This window comes from Octodon degus, unplaced genomic scaffold (genome assembly GCF_000260255.1).
Source record: "Octodon degus isolate 3935 unplaced genomic scaffold, OctDeg1.0 scaffold00101, whole genome shotgun sequence".
Taxonomy (NCBI): Eukaryota; Metazoa; Chordata; class Mammalia; order Rodentia; family Octodontidae; genus Octodon; species Octodon degus.
Genome location: NW_004524677.1, coordinates 4,222,429 through 4,239,488, shown reverse-complemented (window position 1 = coordinate 4,239,488; position 17,060 = coordinate 4,222,429). Strand labels below are relative to the sequence as shown.

At 46.5% G+C, this 17,060-nt stretch overlaps 1 protein-coding gene across 13 annotated transcripts in view; it reads right to left on the bottom strand.

The window, feature by feature from the left end:
• Positions 1-17,060, bottom strand: part of Fam160a1 (family with sequence similarity 160 member A1) — a 337,219-nt gene that overhangs the window by 9,380 nt on the left and 310,779 nt on the right. For all 13 annotated transcript variants that reach the window (XM_023723673.1, XM_023723674.1, XM_023723675.1 and 10 more), the window contains 4 exons: positions 10,370-10,560; positions 6,575-7,717; positions 779-957; positions 263-401 (listed from right to left, as the gene is read on the bottom strand). In XM_023723673.1, the coding sequence (XP_023579441.1) occupies positions 263-401; positions 779-957; positions 6,575-7,717; positions 10,370-10,560 (1,652 nt within the window). The remainder of the gene's footprint in view (positions 1-262; positions 402-778; positions 958-6,574; positions 7,718-10,369; positions 10,561-17,060) is intronic.

The window sequence follows — 17,060 nt, the reverse complement described above, 5'->3', positions numbered from 1 at the left end:
GTGACACCCCACACATCACCTCCTCCCCTAACTGCACTCAAGAAAACAAATGCCCCCCGCCAGATTATCCAAAGGGGACGTGGGATAGCTGTGGGCCAGGCAGGCTGTCCTGGAGATTTAATAACACTATGAGGAGCTCCTTCCTGTTGGGTAATAAAAGTTTCTTAAGCCATTTCCAGGGCCCAGGCATGAGGCAGAATCAGCAAATGCAAACCAGTCATGGGGATCTAGAAGTTCAAGGAGAGAGTAGAGAGAGGTCGACCTTTGGTTAGGGCTGCAGGGCTCACGTCAGACGTGTCCACCCGGAAAAGCAGGTACTGCTGCGCCTGGATGAGCAGGCCCGGGAAGTCTCTCTCCACAGAGGCAAACTGCTCGATCTTGTTTTTTACAGATGCAAGGACCTGTCAAGAGCAACAGTAAAGATGTTAAATGCCCCACAGTGGAATTCCACTCTTGGTTATCCATATATCTTTCAGGTACAGCCCTCATTACGGGAACTATTATGATATTAGGCATTTGCTCATTTTTAACTGCCTGGGTGTTCCTGGTAGGGCACCCGCAAAACATCAAACTAAATGAAGCTTTGCAATTTATCTAGAATAATCTACAGAGTTAGTATCATAAACAGTAAAGATAAGCAAATCAGGACAAGTGGGGCTGCTGTAAGACAACCAAACCATGAGAGGAAGAAGAGGAGCCCTGCAGACCAGCACATGGAACATCGCCAGCTGTGGAGCTGGGCATGAGCGTGGGCATGGGCATGAGCTCCAGGCCATACCTGGTAGAGGGAGCGCACACTGGGCTGGAAGACCATGTTGGTATTGAGCAGAAAGGAGCGCAGCAGGGGCTGGGGGTAGCTGGCCAGCTGTGTAATGATCCCGATGAGCAGCAGGTTCACATGCAGCGAGTTCTCTAGCATGTTCTCCAGCTTGGACAGGACCACGCTGATGAACGGGCCTGTGGGAGGAACACAGGGCTTCAGGCTGGCTGGCTGGCTGGCTGGGTGGGGGTGTCTCCTCAGCAACCAAAGAATCACCAGAGCCACATCCCAGCCACTCTAAGCCACAAGGCACAAACCCAGGTGGGCACACACTCATCTGGAAGCTGGACACCCAGGCTGAAGACAAAACACAACCATGAAAAGAAGGACAGCATTCAGGGGAACTAAGACTTGGACTCTATGAGCAGTTTTAGTACTCTGGAACTTATCATGGACCCAGAGAAGAATCAAACATTTATATGCTTTCCTTTCTTGTAATCATAAGGCTCCAACATGACGTACCATCTCAACATGCCATGTTCTTCGAAAGGTTCTGCACAACCATCACAGCCCATTAAAAGTCGTGGTAACACCAAACATGTTTACTGAACAGCAACATGTGAACCAAGAACAGGCCCTCAAGAGACTGCCTGTCCAGACGTGGAGAGACAGACACAGGTTGAAGTGAGGCTCTGCACTGTACACTGGCAACCCTGACCACTCACACGCAGTGGTCACACTTCAAATGCTCAGATGAGAAAGAAAGAAGGAACTCAGCCTTGGGTGATGCAGTCTGGTGTGTCATGGAGTTCATGAGAAAGAAACTCATGCATGTGTGACTGCAAAAGTTGTTTGTAAAAATACTAGGCACAAAAGAGCTACTTCAGGTCACTAGAAAATTAATGTGCTTTATGTTCTAGTTCACTAAAGGCAGAGAAAATAAAAAAAAGGTCTGGCATTAATAAAACTACTAAAAGATGTTTTAAATTTTTGCCATAAAAATCTTCCATTAAGCAAAATCAATGAGAATTTTGTACTTCCCCCAGTGGAACTCTTGATGAGGCCACTAAACCAGGACATATTTACAACAATTAATGGGAGTTTAACAAAAACTCAAGATACTCCACTCAGAAGCCCTGGTAAAGCCTGTTGCTGGGAGGCACAGTCCCTGAGAAACGGAAACCCAAAACTTTGCCCATGAGGATGACGAACAGGCAACTGCAACATTCCTGTCCAGAGATACTGAGGGTGTCCCTGAGGGATCTCAATTCCAGAGGCAGCACAGCTGGCCCCGGTGTGCGCAGAGGTGCACCGCTCCAGTCCCTTTCCACAGCAGAGCGGTCAGTGAGCCTGTAGGAGCTTGTGAAACAAAACTCGGACTGGCACACAATGAGAAACTAGACTGGAAGGAGCCCTAGTTTGAAAGCAGCTAACAATTTTCCTGCGAACCTCAGAAATTCCCATGCTGCTATTCTTAATGCACCAGCACAGTTCTGGTTTCCAAGTGACCTGCAAGAGAAGGGTGCTGCCGGCACCTCAAGTCTGGAGCGCTGTCTCCTGCTCTCCTTGCCACCTCCCCTGCAGTCTCTGACTCGTCTCCTGCTTCCATCTTGATGGACCGCAACAAGTCACTGAAGGCATCCACAGGTGAGCAAAGTCCTTTTGGAGTGTATGTCCTCAATGTGATCAGCCAACTGCCCTTCCCTGGTCCTGGACTACACCTCTCGGTTGTCAGTGATCAAGGAGCTGACCTGTGGCCCACTGGCACTGCAGAGAGGGCAGTCAGACAGCCTGAAGCCCACTCTCAGAGAAAGACAAGGTCTGGACATTGCCTCACATGGGTGACAACACATAGATCAGGCCATCACGGCCACCATTGATGCTGGCTCCATGGCATAGAGACACATATCCTTTCAAATCCAACTTCATTCTTGGTTTATAGTACATTAGCTTTAAGAGTGCTTAGCAAAAAGCAGTTACTAGGGCAACTGGGAAACATCTGAAAACCAGAATGCTGAGCTATAACTCAGAAAACTACCTCGCTATGGATTGTTTTCATCTTCTCCTGAAAGAGATAAAACTCCCATCTGCTAGAGCTTGGATCCTGACTGTCCCCACAGAAACCCAGATGCTGAAGGCATGGTCCCTGGACTACGGCACTACTGGGAGGTGGTGAGGCCTGGTGTGGGTTATGTAACTGGGAGAAGTGCTCTTAAGGTGACAGTAAGACCCAGTCTCTCCTCTATCTTCACTTCCTGGCCATCATACCATAAGCATCTACCAGATGCTCCTATCATGAGGTGCTGCCTTACCACAGACCTAAAAACAACAAGGCTAAGCAAGTATGGACTGAATTCTCTAAAACTGTGAGCCAACAACTCTTGTTGCATAGGTCCTGCTTTACCTTGGTCTTAACCATCAGTAGAAAAGTATAAAAATGAAATATAAGAAGTAAAGCCATGCTGTTATGTTGAGCTGTAGGGGACTCAGGTCAACAATTTCTGACACTGCCAGTCAAGCGGAAGACCCAATACTATTATGGGCTACTGGACTCTTTTAGGATATTTTGCTGAGTTTACACACCTATAATATTCAAATACGGAACTTAAAAAAAAAGGGGATACAGATGAATGTCCATTTTGTGTCTGTGTATTCAAAGTGGTTGGGACGGATATATAGTTACAGTCTCTTAATGAATAGAGGGATTTGTTCTAATGGTGTTTGTAAATAGGATATCATGTCCGCATCTTGTACAGCAATTAACCACTGGGAAGAATGTATGCAACATGTTAATTATTGAAACTGTCCTACCAATTTGATTTGAAAGTGTCTCATTGCTATTTGTTTCTCAATAAAATTATGGAAAAAAAATAAAACTGTGAGCCAAAATAAACTTTTATGCCTTATAAATTGGTTTTCTCAGGTATCTTTTTAGAGTAACAGAAAGCTAACACATCACCCACAAAATATTTAATTCTTCAGGAGACTAAGGCTGTCTCCAGCACCCTTCCCTGTCCTTCATTCTCTCTACTCCAGGGTCCCCGTCCTATCCCCACTTTGGTCCACCTGCTGCCCGTCTTGCACATTCGACCCCAAGAACAGAGGCCATCAGTTCTGTGCCTAGTTCAGCAAGCTCCACTGGGATGTGTGTCTTCCTGCCAGCCTGCCAGCTCTGCCTCAGACCACAGGGACGTCATGTCCTGTCGGGACTCCAACCACCCTTCTACTTTAATAGCAGTTAAAATGATTATAGATATAGATACAGATATAGATATATGGGAGAGACACTTTTTAAATGTAGTATGAGGATTTAAGATACCCTCCTCTGGACACCTTTCCACTCCCTCCACCAGGCTCCCTCTGGACTGGAGGCCCAACTCTGGTGTCTCCCCTGAAAGGAGACTTTTCATTTTGTGTCCTTAACACCTAAGCAGAGAACCTGCTAAATATTACAAGACCAATAAAAAAGGCTGAATATGTTAAATTTTAAGAATTAGATAAATGGAATGCTTTGATTTTCCTAGAATGTGAATTCATCTCAAAAAACTATCAGTATTCCCTGGAGAGAAGGAAGTTAAGCCCAATGCTATAGAACATACTCAGCAGTCCAAAAACTACAAAGCTCACAAACACAGAAAAGAAAAAAGATGTTTCCTGAAGCTGTGTACAAGTTCCAAAGGAAAGAGGATGGAAAAGTCAAGGTTTTAATTATAATTACACAAATGTATCAAAAAACTACGCTGTTTTATCAGTTCTCAGGTGTATCATGCATAAAGACCAATGCCATTTAACAAGGTTCCGTGTTAGCTACCCCAGCCCCCAGCTATACTTTGTTTCCTTGATCTCCACAGTTTCCAGGGATCTGTTCTGCTGAAAGAAAGCCAGAATTCTAAGGAACAGTCCTCCTTAGCCTCGGCACTATGCTTTGGTCTAGACAGTCCCCAGTAGGCTCTCAATGGTGGTGTGGTCACCAGGACAGTAGTGGTAATCCAGGGACTTCCCGAAGGCCCTCACTTCATCTGCAGAATAACCCAAATGGGGCATGAGCCTGGCAGCATTATCAGGAGATGACAGAAGGAAGGGGTGGGACCAGCAGAAGTGAGAAGGTCATGGGGCAGCTTCTGGTGGGTGACACTGGGCCCTGCCCTTCTTCCCTGTACCTGGCTGAGCTCAGGTGACCTGCTTTTCTCTGAAGCCCTCCTTGTCCTGTGGTTTCTGCCCTGCCACAGGCCCAAGGCAATGCAGTCAGACTGCCCAGACTGCAGCCATGAGCCAAGATAGTCCTTTCATCCTCCCAGGTACATACCTGCAGGAGAAGGCTGGAGAGCGCAGGGGGGCCCTTTCAGGATAGGAGGCAGCCCCTTCCTTCTGCCCTCCTGACTCATCTCTTCAGATGCCCCTTCCCTGCATCAACTGGGAAACGTGAGCTGGTCTAATCCTTTTTACTTATGATTGACTGATTGAATTTTAATTAAAACTTGTTCACACTGAAATGTTATCTCAGCTAGATTTCTCCTCAAGCCTTATAATTGTGGAATTAAGAGCTTTCCCCTGTTTAAATAAATCTTCAGGCATCAGTAAACAAATGAATAAATACTGGGGGAGGAGAGTAGAAGAGCCCCTTGAAATCGCATTAAGCCGACTTGGCTGGACCAGAGGGCAGTCTGCTTTCCTTCCTGCCTGGGAGCTGGGAGGGGGGCAGGCACAGTCCCCTGGCACAAAGCTGCTCCCCACTGCCAGGGTGCATCAGGCCTGGGGCTCCAGGGACCTCACCAGCTTCAGTCACACCCACACCCCCCAACACAGCAACTCAGCAGCAGAGGCCTGGTCTACCAGGACCAAACAGCTCAGGAGTGGGAGAGACAGGCCATCACCCAGGCCTGCCTGGAAGGCACTCTCTATCCCTCTGTGTCACCAGCACTGCTCCTTGCTACTGTTCACCATTTGGGGGCCTCACCCCATACTCTTGGAGCTCACTGGGCCTTCTCATCTGTGGAGATCACTTCATCTGCATATTCTGATTTTATTGCTTAATACTGAATGTTTTCAACCCATTTCCTCACCCTTATCTGCTCCTCTGATAGCCTATCCTACACCTTTGCCTCTTACCATGATTTCTCCCTGCTGTCCACAGCGAGTGTGTCACCTAAGTGTGCCTAAGAGTGGTGAGCATGTGGCTCTAGTCGCATTTGGGGGTGCAGAATCTGTGATTATGGAAGAGCTCCCAGGCAACTACCACGATGTCCTCCAGTGTGTACACACAGCTACTGCCACTGCACACGTGCTCCGAGCACCTACTGCATGCTCTTGTCACTGCCCCCACACCAGGGGAGGGCACAGAATGAACAGCTCTCTCCTTTCATGAATCCAGCCCTCCAGTGCACAAGACAGTAATAAAACACACACCACACACCACACACCACCCAAGTAAGTGATAAGAAGAAAAGCTAGAACAAGGATAAGAGGTTAAGACTGGATTCCCGTGTGGTGAATCAGTCTTCTTAGTCAATCACAGGCCTATCAAGTAAAACTTAACCCAACTTGCAAAAAGAGTAAGGCGATCATTTCAAGAAATTACAAAATACAAATCAGACCACCCCCTCTGCTCTTAGCCAACATCCTTTGCTTCTATACTAGGTAAGCAGATAACACTCTCTACCTTCCATTCCTGTTCCAGTATGCACAAGTACCCTCAAAACCTGACAGCACAGGGCTGGGGAGATGGCTCAGTGGAATAAGTGCTTCCCCGGCAAGCGCAAGGGCCTGAGTTCAATCCCTGGAAACCTGACAGCACAAAGCAATTAAGATGGTCACCTGTGAATGGAGCGCCCGTAGTCCTCATGGGGCGGTGACTGGCAAGGGCAGTCTCCTCTCTCATCCCAAATGGGGAACACACACTCTCCACAGTGGGAGCTTCTGTGATCAGGGAGTCAAAGTTGTCGTCCTCCTCCTCCATGTCCTTCTCCCTGTCTTCCTTTCCCTCCTCCTCTCCCTCCTCCTCTCCTCCACTCTCTTCTCCCCCACCTTCTTGCTCCTTGAGGAGCGAGGACTCTGGCGTGGGAAAGCTGGAATCTATCAAGCTCTCAGAGCCCGAATCCAGTTCTCTGATGATCTGGTCATACTGGGCAATGAAGTCCTCACTCTCTGGGCAGATCACTGGCAGGTCTGGGCTCTGCTCGGCCTTGGAAGCAGGTGCTGGTAATGCTGAGTCTGATCCAGGGGCCACTTCAGGCCCATTCTCTTGCGCTGGGTCCCTCGACATGCTCTGAAACAGGTCTGCAGTGTCCCTCTTGTGTTCCCCCTCTGACTCCATCTCTGGCTGGGGACTGAGGGGCCCGTTGTTCACAGGTGAGCTCCAAGCCTCGGGCTGGGCCTCAGCTGGTGGCCCTACAGCTTCCCCCTGTGAGCCTCTGGCATCTTCTGTGTCCTTCTCTGCACAGAGCCGGTACACCATGACATCATCCTGGAAGTCTGACTCCTCAATGTAGGAACCTTTAAAGAGCAAGATGGCATTCTTCTTCATCTCCTGGATGTGCTTGGGGGGATCTATGGGCACTGGGGGGCCAGAAGTGTCTGGGTCATCATAAGCTCCAGGGGAGCCCATGTCAGCCCCTGAAGAGATGCCTGTGTCGTAGCTGTCATCCCACTCTAGCTCAGTGTGGCCTTTGTCCTTGGCTGGAGCTGGCTGAGAGCCCCCTGAATCTGGATGCGGTGGGAGTGGGGACCCATGGCAGGCCACATGCTCGGGATCATCCTCAGGCATACTGTGCAGAAAAGTCTCTGGGCTGGGCGAGTCCCCGTCATACAGCGCAGACCAGACCCGGCAGTCCCTCATGCAGCGCAGAATGCTGGTGTGTGCCTCCCACAAGTACTGCAGGTAGCTGATATCCAGGGCCTTCCCATACTCCACGATGCAGGCCGAGGGCAAGGCTGCCTCAGGCGGCGGCTCTGCGGGCCCTGAAGGGACAGATAGCAGTCAGAGCAACTGGAGACAAATGTGGCAGGCGGGATGTGACCTGTGCCAGCTAGGACCATGTCACAAAAGCCTGGTGATTTCTGATTAAATGATACCTAAATAACAAAACATGATTAGTTTTTGTTATATTCTATTTTGTAGTGTTGAGGACTGAACAGATTTTTAAAAGGAAAGATAGCAACAGAGATGCTAACCGAAGACCTCACAGAAGGTAAAAGTCAAATGGCCAAATCCAAGGTATAGCTCACATAAACTGTTGAAATCAGACCCTACAGAAACAAGAGCTACTCAGGGCCACCTCTGGGGTGAGAGGATCCCATTGATACACACATCATAGAGTCTCTGCCACTGAGTAATAATTAAGAGTATTTTTACTTTGACTCTAAAGTGAGAGCTTGGTGACCCATGAATTGGGGAACTAGGCTTTCTGTTGAAAACGTTGGGCTTTTTATAAAGCCAAAGAACTCATTCTGCCTTTCTGAACTGTCAGGATGTTGACTTAAGCATTGAACTGTCACCTAAAGTCATATTACTACCAAAAGGGTCATTTTAACTTGAGAATCCTCTCTATTGGGACATATGACTATCTTTGATGTTAAGAGTTCTGACCCCTGTACTGAAATACTTGTGAAAATATTTGCATTTCAAATTTACATTTTCCCTCAGAGGGAAAAAAAGACTAGGAAAATGCAGATTCTCCCATTTACTGACCATGGAAGGGTGTGGGTACCCTGTCAATGCACTGGCTTTGACCCCTGAGGCCCTCTGTGGTAGATGCTGCTGCACACAGACAGATGAAACAGAGGCTCATGGGTAACAGAGCTCACCCTCAATCACCCCAGGCTGACCTCAGATCAGCCCCTTCCCCACATCAGTCACACTGTTGTGAGCCCCGGCTTCCTCAGATGAATCTACCAGTCTGCGTCAGAATCAAGCTGCTACATGACGAGGGGCACATTTTCAGGTCATTAGGTAGTTGTAACTATTTTTTTCACTGCTCTACTGCAAAAAGATTAATTTTAATGTAATTTAAATAAAAATATGCCAAAAGCTACTGCTAACAGTTTCACTAGGTACTTACTACATGCCACAGTCTTCTAAGAACCGTCTGAGTCATAATTCACTGATCCTTGGACAACCCTTTGGATAGATACTGTTTTTTACAGATGAGAAAAGAAGCTTAGAGGGCTTACGTAACTTGCCCCCAGCAGTGGAAGTGCCAAGAATCTGAAGCTTAGCTCTGACCAGGTCATAGCAATTACACTGGCCGGCTACCTGGCTACATGGTTCCCCCAGCTGGCATCCTCAGCAGTCAGGCAGCCCCAGAGGCAGGATGTGCACAAAGCACGAAACGTGGAACCAGTGCGTCTCTTAGTGACATGACCTTGAGCACGTCAATTCCTCACCCTAAGTTTCTTCTTCATCTGTAAAAAGGCGATCCTGCTTTCTTTATGTATCAAATATGATCACGCAGAGAGAAGCTGCCAAGTTTTGGACATCATGCATTCAATTTGAATTTTGAATTCTGAGGCCAGTTTAGCCATAAAATCATTCCTGAAACAACTTTCATAGTAAATAAAAATGTACTCATTTTCAAACATGCTTTCAAAGCAAATACTCCTGAATGAGAAAATAAGATCTCCAAACTAGTTTGCCTGACAGAAAAATGTATGTAAGATGCAGTCACACAAATTGTTAATTTCCTCCCATCCCCAGAGTCCTTAAAAATCATGAGACAAACTTAATTTTCAAATATTAAGCCTAGATCACATATGCTGAGAGTTCCTCAGTGAAGCAGTCCCCCCTTTAAAGTACTGCACAGCGCTGTGGCTGGGAGGGCAGGATGATATTCCTGGAGGAGAAGCACATAGTGCAGCAGCAGGACTAAGGCAGTTCCTTGCAGTCACAGCATGCTCCTCAGCTGCAACAGCCATGTGATCACCACAGATACACAAACACTTGCTACCAAGTACCTGCCAGAGGACCAAGGGTAACAGAGGCAGCTATTCAAATTGTGCCTGTACAGAGTGAATGAAAGCTAGCAAACAGTACATAAGAAATCTAACTTCTATAAAAATAGTGTTTACAGAACTCCCCATTACATCAATCAAATTAATCAGATAATGTTGCCATCTCATAATTCTCAATTTTTATAAAGATGTATCATTGACAGGCAGACTATCCACAAATTGATCATTTTGGAAATTAAAATAAAGACTAATTCTATCTTACCTACAGCCATCGCCACTTACATAACTTTGACTCCACTTTTTTTTTTTTTTTTTTTTTTTTTTTTTTGTGGCCAGCTCAGCCTGCCCTAGGAGTGGGGCTGGCATGGCATGTGCTCTGCCTAAGCAGGCACTTTAGACCGCTGAGCTATCTTGCTGGCCCCTGACTTTACTTTGGAAGGTACACATACTAACATGTTTTCACATGTGGATTCTTCCAAGTGCCACTACAAAGCTTACTAATAATGGTCTGAGATAACTGCCAGGTGACAGCAGGGTCCTTCATGAGCAGGGTGGTCTCCATGGCACTTTATGGCACTCACACCAGAAACAGGACTGCACATTGCTCTGGACCCGAAAGTACTGGAGTCTAGCACCCAGTTTTAAAGACTGCCAAGCACCTACCTGAGCCATCGTGTGTGCACTTGGACCAGAGAATATAATCCCGCTCTTGGTTCCCAAGCGTTAGGGTGATGCCACTGGCGCAGCAGCCTGGGGTCAAGGACAGCAGCTTGGCAGCGGACACCGAGTAGCAGTCTCTCTCCTTCACAGCCCATCGCTGGCTCAGCATCATGTGGTTGCAGGGGATCAGGTACCTGGAACAACAGAGAGCCACCCTCAGTCTGGCAGGTCCTAGCGCAGGACTGGGACCAGGCCCTGAAGTGTGTCCAGACCAGTGGACGCCCAGAAAGGACTCATCCTCTCCCCACTCCCTGCCTTCCCATCATGCTGGTCAGTGCGCTCCATCTGCTCCCTTGCTTCAAACACACACAGATCCTCTTTCGATCTCACCCTCTGCAGAACAGGAGTCTCCAGATGGACTCCTACCTCGGGGAATGTCTCATCCCCTCCTGGCCTCTGTGCCTACTCCCCCCTCTCCTGGGGTGTGCTTCCTTCTCTCCTGGGAAGTGCCCTGTCGTCCTACAAACTGGACCTTCACCACCGCTGCTCTGAACTCCTTTCTCCCAGGCAAGGAGGACCTCTCCCACCACTAAGCTCACCAGTGAAAGACTACTACCAGCATCACACTCTGGGCACCTGCCACTTCTATACAATGAGCTACCACAGTAAGGGCCTGCTGCAGAATTTTTTATCTTATGAGCTTGAAAACTCTGGTTCAGGGCCAGCCCGACAGCTCAGCCAACTAAAGCACCTGCTTAGGCAGAGTGCAGCAACCAGGGTTTGATCCCTGGCATGCTGTGCTGGCCCCACCCCTGGGGCACACTGAGATGGCAAATGAGACTGGGCTGGTGGTGCGAACCTGTAATCCCAGCACTTGGGAGGCTGAAAACAGGCAGGAGAATCACTATGAATCCCATCTATGTAATAAGACCCTGTAGACTGTACTAAATACATTTAAAAAAACAAACAAAAAAAAAAGACACTGGTTCAGTGGAAAGCATACAACCGCTCCGCAGTGTAAACTTCTTTATTAATTTATTTTTAACCTTGAAACAAGGTCTTGCTAAATTGCCCAGGGTGGGCTGAAACTTGGGCACCTCCTGCCTCAGCTCCTAGAGTGCTAGGATGACAGGTAGCTCCACCACACCCAGCTTAGTATAAATCTCTTAAACTCTCATGAGCAACCATGAAAAAGCATGGTGGCAAAGGGCTTGGCAAGGAGTGCCAAACCCCATTTCACCCAAGACATTATTGGCTAGGGACCAAAGGCATCTTTGTGTCACAGACCTGAAGACAAAGGCAGCAGGAGGACATGAGGGCTTCCTGGGTAGAATAAAGTATGTGCAGATGTCTGCCCTCTTAAGAGGCAAAACTACACTACTCATCTAAAAGGGGGTGGGCAAGGACCTGCGGTATGTGCCTGTGCCTGTGCAGGAGCCAGTTCACCCTGAACAACCACTTCTTTCAGCAGCTACGATGGTGCTTACTTCTATATGCTTCCAAGCTTCCAAGAAAGCAGAAGCATGAACTAAGATTAAGGTTTCTGTGAAAAAGACAAAACACATGACTTGCAGGGTATGTCTTCAGGCCTGTAAACATCACGTCTTTCCATTCTGTTGATCCAAATGAGGAAAAGTTAAGTTTACATTAACACTCACTCCATGGCAACAGCCTAGAACAAGGACCAAAGAATAATCACTTCTCTTCATCATTCTTTATAATAAAGGTTTCAAGAATATTTTCCAGACATGAAATGACTAACTTGCTCTCCAACCTTTAGTCTCCCCAGAATCAAACTTTCTCATGCACCCTACAACAGCAAGTAAGCGAGGCAGAGGGTCCCGCCCTACCTCTCTCCATGGGCACAGACCACATAGGGTGTGTTCCAGGGGGCTAGGATTCATGTGTCTCACTGCTGGGCAACTTGAACCACTGTGGCCCATACATGACTGGCCCATCAGGCAGCTTTTCATTAATTTTATTATTAAAAAGACTGGAAAAGTGGTTAGATCAGTTTGTACCACCAATGGTTCAGACTGCCCAATGGGATGGCTATGCATGTGCCACTCAATCAGTGGTTATGTGTTGGCTGCTGTCATCAAGTACTACATGCCCCCATCAATCATGTCTAATGCAGTGGCTGTTCACTGTCATAAACTCAGATGGAAACTACAAGAACAGGAAACTACAAGAACATGGGGGACTGTGTGGGAAGGGGGCAGGTATATCTTACTCTTGGCTAAGCTCTGCTAACTTGTACGTGAGCCCTATAGGAGGAAAGATGAATGCCCTAGGTAGAAATGAAGAAGTGCTTTCTCATGAGGGTCCCCGCAAGCAGAAATGTTCTGGTGACCAGGAACAAGATGGGAGGAGTGGCGACCATCTGAACCCAGCACTGCTGCACCCGAGGATGGGGTGAGGCAGCAACAAAGAAGAACACAGAGGGTGAGGAGCCCCCACAGATGTTGCTGTGATGACAGTGGTGGGATGACTTGTTCAAGACTACACCGAGCGCCTACCTCTGGGACCCCTGTGGCGATGGCAAGGTCTGCCTAAGAAGGCTGTGGAGACCCATCCTGTGCTCACTGATGTGAGGTCTTCTTTTCCTGTAGGCTGTTGAGGCCCAGGGAAATTCAGATTACACATTATTGTGTCCTTATTTTGGTCACTGTTGTAGTTTGAGGTTTGCAAGGAGAACAATACAGGACATATAATTTATAGAATTGTTTTATAATAGTCACCCAAAGAATCATACAGAGTGCAGGAAATCTGTCCACACACTAAAGACCACACACTTAAAACTAAAAAATCCAGCTGAGGGCCTGAATCCCATGATAATGTCTTGCTTGAGTCCTGTGGAAGACCTACAGACCATGGCAATGCCTCCCACAAATCCACCTGGAGGCCTAGAGCCCACAACAATGTCTCATGCAGGCCTGTCTCACGCGTCTCTGCTGGAAGGCCCAAAGGGTAGTGGTGGAAGCTAGAAAGTCTGTGCCAGAGGGATGTTAAGGTTTGTGTCTAGTTGTCCCCCCAAAGCCTCATGTGGTCATTGGGGCAGACTTCTGGAGTTTGTTATTAATGCTGGAATTATGGTATGAGTTCTACACCTGCCCTGGAGTAGATAGCCTGAATATAATGTAAGGACAGGAGAAAGTCTTGCAACCTGCAGCCACTGTTTCTTCCTTTACTCTTTGTTGTTTTCTGCCGCTATGAACTGTTGCCCTCAGCCATGTGCCACTCTGCCTTGGAGCCAGCTGAGTATGGACTGAAACCTCCACAAACTGTGAGTTAAATAAACCTCACCTGACTTAATTTTGGGTGTTGGGTAGTTTGTCCCAGCAATGAGAGAAAAGTAACCAAGACAGGGAAGAAGGATCTGTGCTAGCAGGCTGAGGGATCTGCACTAGAGTCAGGAAGTAATGCTCAAGATAAGAACCAGAGCTCCTCCCAAAAGTACCACAGCCATCCTCAGCAACAGTGAGGTCCAGAGCTCCTCAGACAATATGAACAGCTGAGTCCTTGTCAGAAAATCCAATGTGACAAGCTTCTCCAGGAGACTGAACAGTGTCCTACTACTTGCCCTCTAGAGCCAGGAGGTGATGTTCAAGGTGAGGACCAGAGCTCCTCAAGGTGAACCAATAGCCATTCTCAGCAATAGTAAGGTCCCAAGCTCCTCTGACAATGAGAACATCAGAGTTTATCAGGAAAACCAACAGCTCCCTACAGTCTCTAAATTTCTTCCTCTCTAGTTCTATCTCTTATGCTCCAGCAACAATCCTCAGGGGGGCCTCCCACATCCAACACCTTGCTGGTTCAATTCAGCTGGGTGTTACAAGCTGACCAGCAGTTGTCCATCCACCACAGTCATTATTTATGGAATAAACTGTTTTATTTATTTATTCATTTATTTTGTATTTTTAAGGAAGGGTCTACAGGGTGTTCAGGGTCTCACTAATAGATCAGACTCATAGTGATCTGCCTGTTTACAACCTCCCAAGAGCTGAGATTACAGGTGCACGCCATCATGCTCAGTCTCAACTGCCATTTCAGCGTGCCCCAGGGGCAGGACTGACATGGCAGCCCTGGGGATCAAACCACCTGCCCCTGTGCCTACTGGCAGGCACTTTAATGCACTGAGCTATTTGGCCAGCCCTGAAACTGCTTTATTGACTACAAGAGCTCAATGATTACTTGCAGCTCAAATTAAACATATCTCATAATTAAAACTGATATACATAGACTTTTGTTTGTTTGAAGTATCAAAAAATTAGACTCTGGGTCAAAGCTAATAAAGCTATTTATCAAGTGTCACCAGCAGGTACCCTGAAATTATTTTAGAATAAAGAGTTACTGGCAATCTGCAACTTTGCAAATACTGTATTAGCTTTCAGCAGAAATTAAGAATTTACTTCTGAATAAATCAAAAAGAGATCCCATGTTGGCTGAAGAAGAGGTTCTATGAAACTAGAAATAGAGGAGTTCATTCAAATAAACAACCACCTTAGGACTCAAAGAAGTTTCTGCATTTTAATGACAGCTCCCCATAATGAAAAAGTAGATAAACTGTGCCCTGACCCTCTGCCTTTCCATCATTTTCAGGGAAAGACTGGGAATAAAATAAATGCTAGAAGCTCCCCAAATATCAAACATCAAAATAAGGTGGCTGTCACCAGCAGAAAAGCACTTAGGTATTTAGTATAGGTAGCTGCCATCAAACTATTACTTCATTTATATATTTATTTTACATGGTGACTTCATTCAAATTAAAAAAGAATAATTAGAGACTAACAAATACAGACTTTAGAGATCTAGATTACTCAAAGCTATGTCCCAAAACAGTAGTCGTCAAAATGCCCCTACTGTCCTTCCTGTTTTCATTACTCACCCAACACTCTTCAACCCTGGGTCTACAATGAACTGGATTTGACATAACACCCCAAACTCATGTGTTCAAGGCTTGTTGCCAGCTCATGGGCTTTGCAGAAAGTGACAAGATCATAAGGTCTCCAGTGTCGTTAAGTGGAGTGATCCTCTGATGAGATCATAATTTGGTGGCCTGTTCTGTTTTGTTTCATTTGTTTGTTTGTTTTTCAAACAGAGTCTCTCTACCCAGTTCAAACTGGCCTGCAACTTACTATGTAGCCTAAACTGGCCTCAGAACTCCCCAAGATCCTCCTGCCTCAGCCTCCTGAGTGCTGGGACTATTCGCGTGTGCCACAATGCCTAGCTTTGATGGCAGTGAGAAGTGACAGAAATAAAAGGTGGGGCCTAGATGAAAGGCATGATCATGGGGTCATGACCTCGAGGACTACCTCTGGTCCCAGCTCACTGGCTCTTTCCCTCTATGCCTTCATGTTTTCCAGCTACATAAAGTGAGAAGCCTTCTTGCCCCAAGCGCTTCTCCTCATCACAGGCCTGAAGTAAGTGAAGCCACCAGACCACCAGACCATGGAAACTGTGAGCCAAAGTACAGATTTCCTCCTTGAAGAAATTACTTCTCAGGTATATGTCCCAGTGATAAAACAGCTGACTAACACAGAACCTATTTCCTATTTTTCTGGATGTTACTCATTAAGTAATTGCTTCCCAAAAAATTAAGTAACAAGCAATTTATGACAAAGAACACACAGTGCCTTCCACTACACTGATAGGAGAGGCAAACCAAGCCCAGCAGTAAAGTAGAAAGAGGCAAGCCAGTGTAGTATGGCCTCCAAGCTCCACCAGCCTCACAGTATGCCAGCATGCAAAGCAAAAGCAGTGAATTTCAAAAAGATTTCTTGTTCAAAGAAGTTTTGGCCACATTTCTTCTATTCACTCTCCCCTGAGCTGGCTGTCTTTTTCTCTTTCTTCTCCTGCAGAACCCCAACTCTTAGGCAAGATGGAAATGTTCTTGAAGTATAGCACACAGCTGCTCTCCAAGCAATATTTGAACACAACAGGCAACACAGCTCATGACCTGACAATGGACCAGCATTTCTGGAGAAAAATACCCTTCCCAAATATGCAGAAATGGCATACAAGGTGTTAAGCAACTAAATTCTGCCTTAACTGGTGAGTTGCCGGAGCATGGGGGTAATTTGTCACTGCACCGCCTGTTCTTGGCTAGCACATGTCGCATCCACAGAGGTGAGCCGTTTCTCCTTGGTTTTCCACTCAGTGAAACAGCCTCCCTAGGAGTATCTTATTCCAAGCTGCTTTTCTGATATTTTTCCAAATGACAGGAACATTACCAGTTGCAAATAGAGTATCACTCTGAACAGTCAATATATAAGAGCATTTGATTTGCAGCAGAAATGGTGCATATGATCATTATTTATCCCTACTTAATCACCTTCTGTTTAATGAAGATAACATCACTCAAAAAGCATCTATATAAACTTCACTGTTCTATGGTTGTTCAGACCTCTGTTTACATACACATTTGAATGACTGCTATGGTGGCAAAAACAAAAAGACAGATTTTCATGTCTTTTAATACAAAGTTTAAATAAATCTGTTTTCATGTCTTTTAATACAAAGTTTAAATGACTAGAAGAATAAAGGTGTTGTTTGTTTGTTTTTTTCAGAACCAGGGATTAAACTCAGGTCCTTGTGCTTGCCAGGGAAGCACTTATTCTACTGAGCCATCACCCTGGCCCTAAGGCTGCTTCTGCTTCTTCTTCTGCTTCTTCTTCTGCTTCTTCTTCTCCTC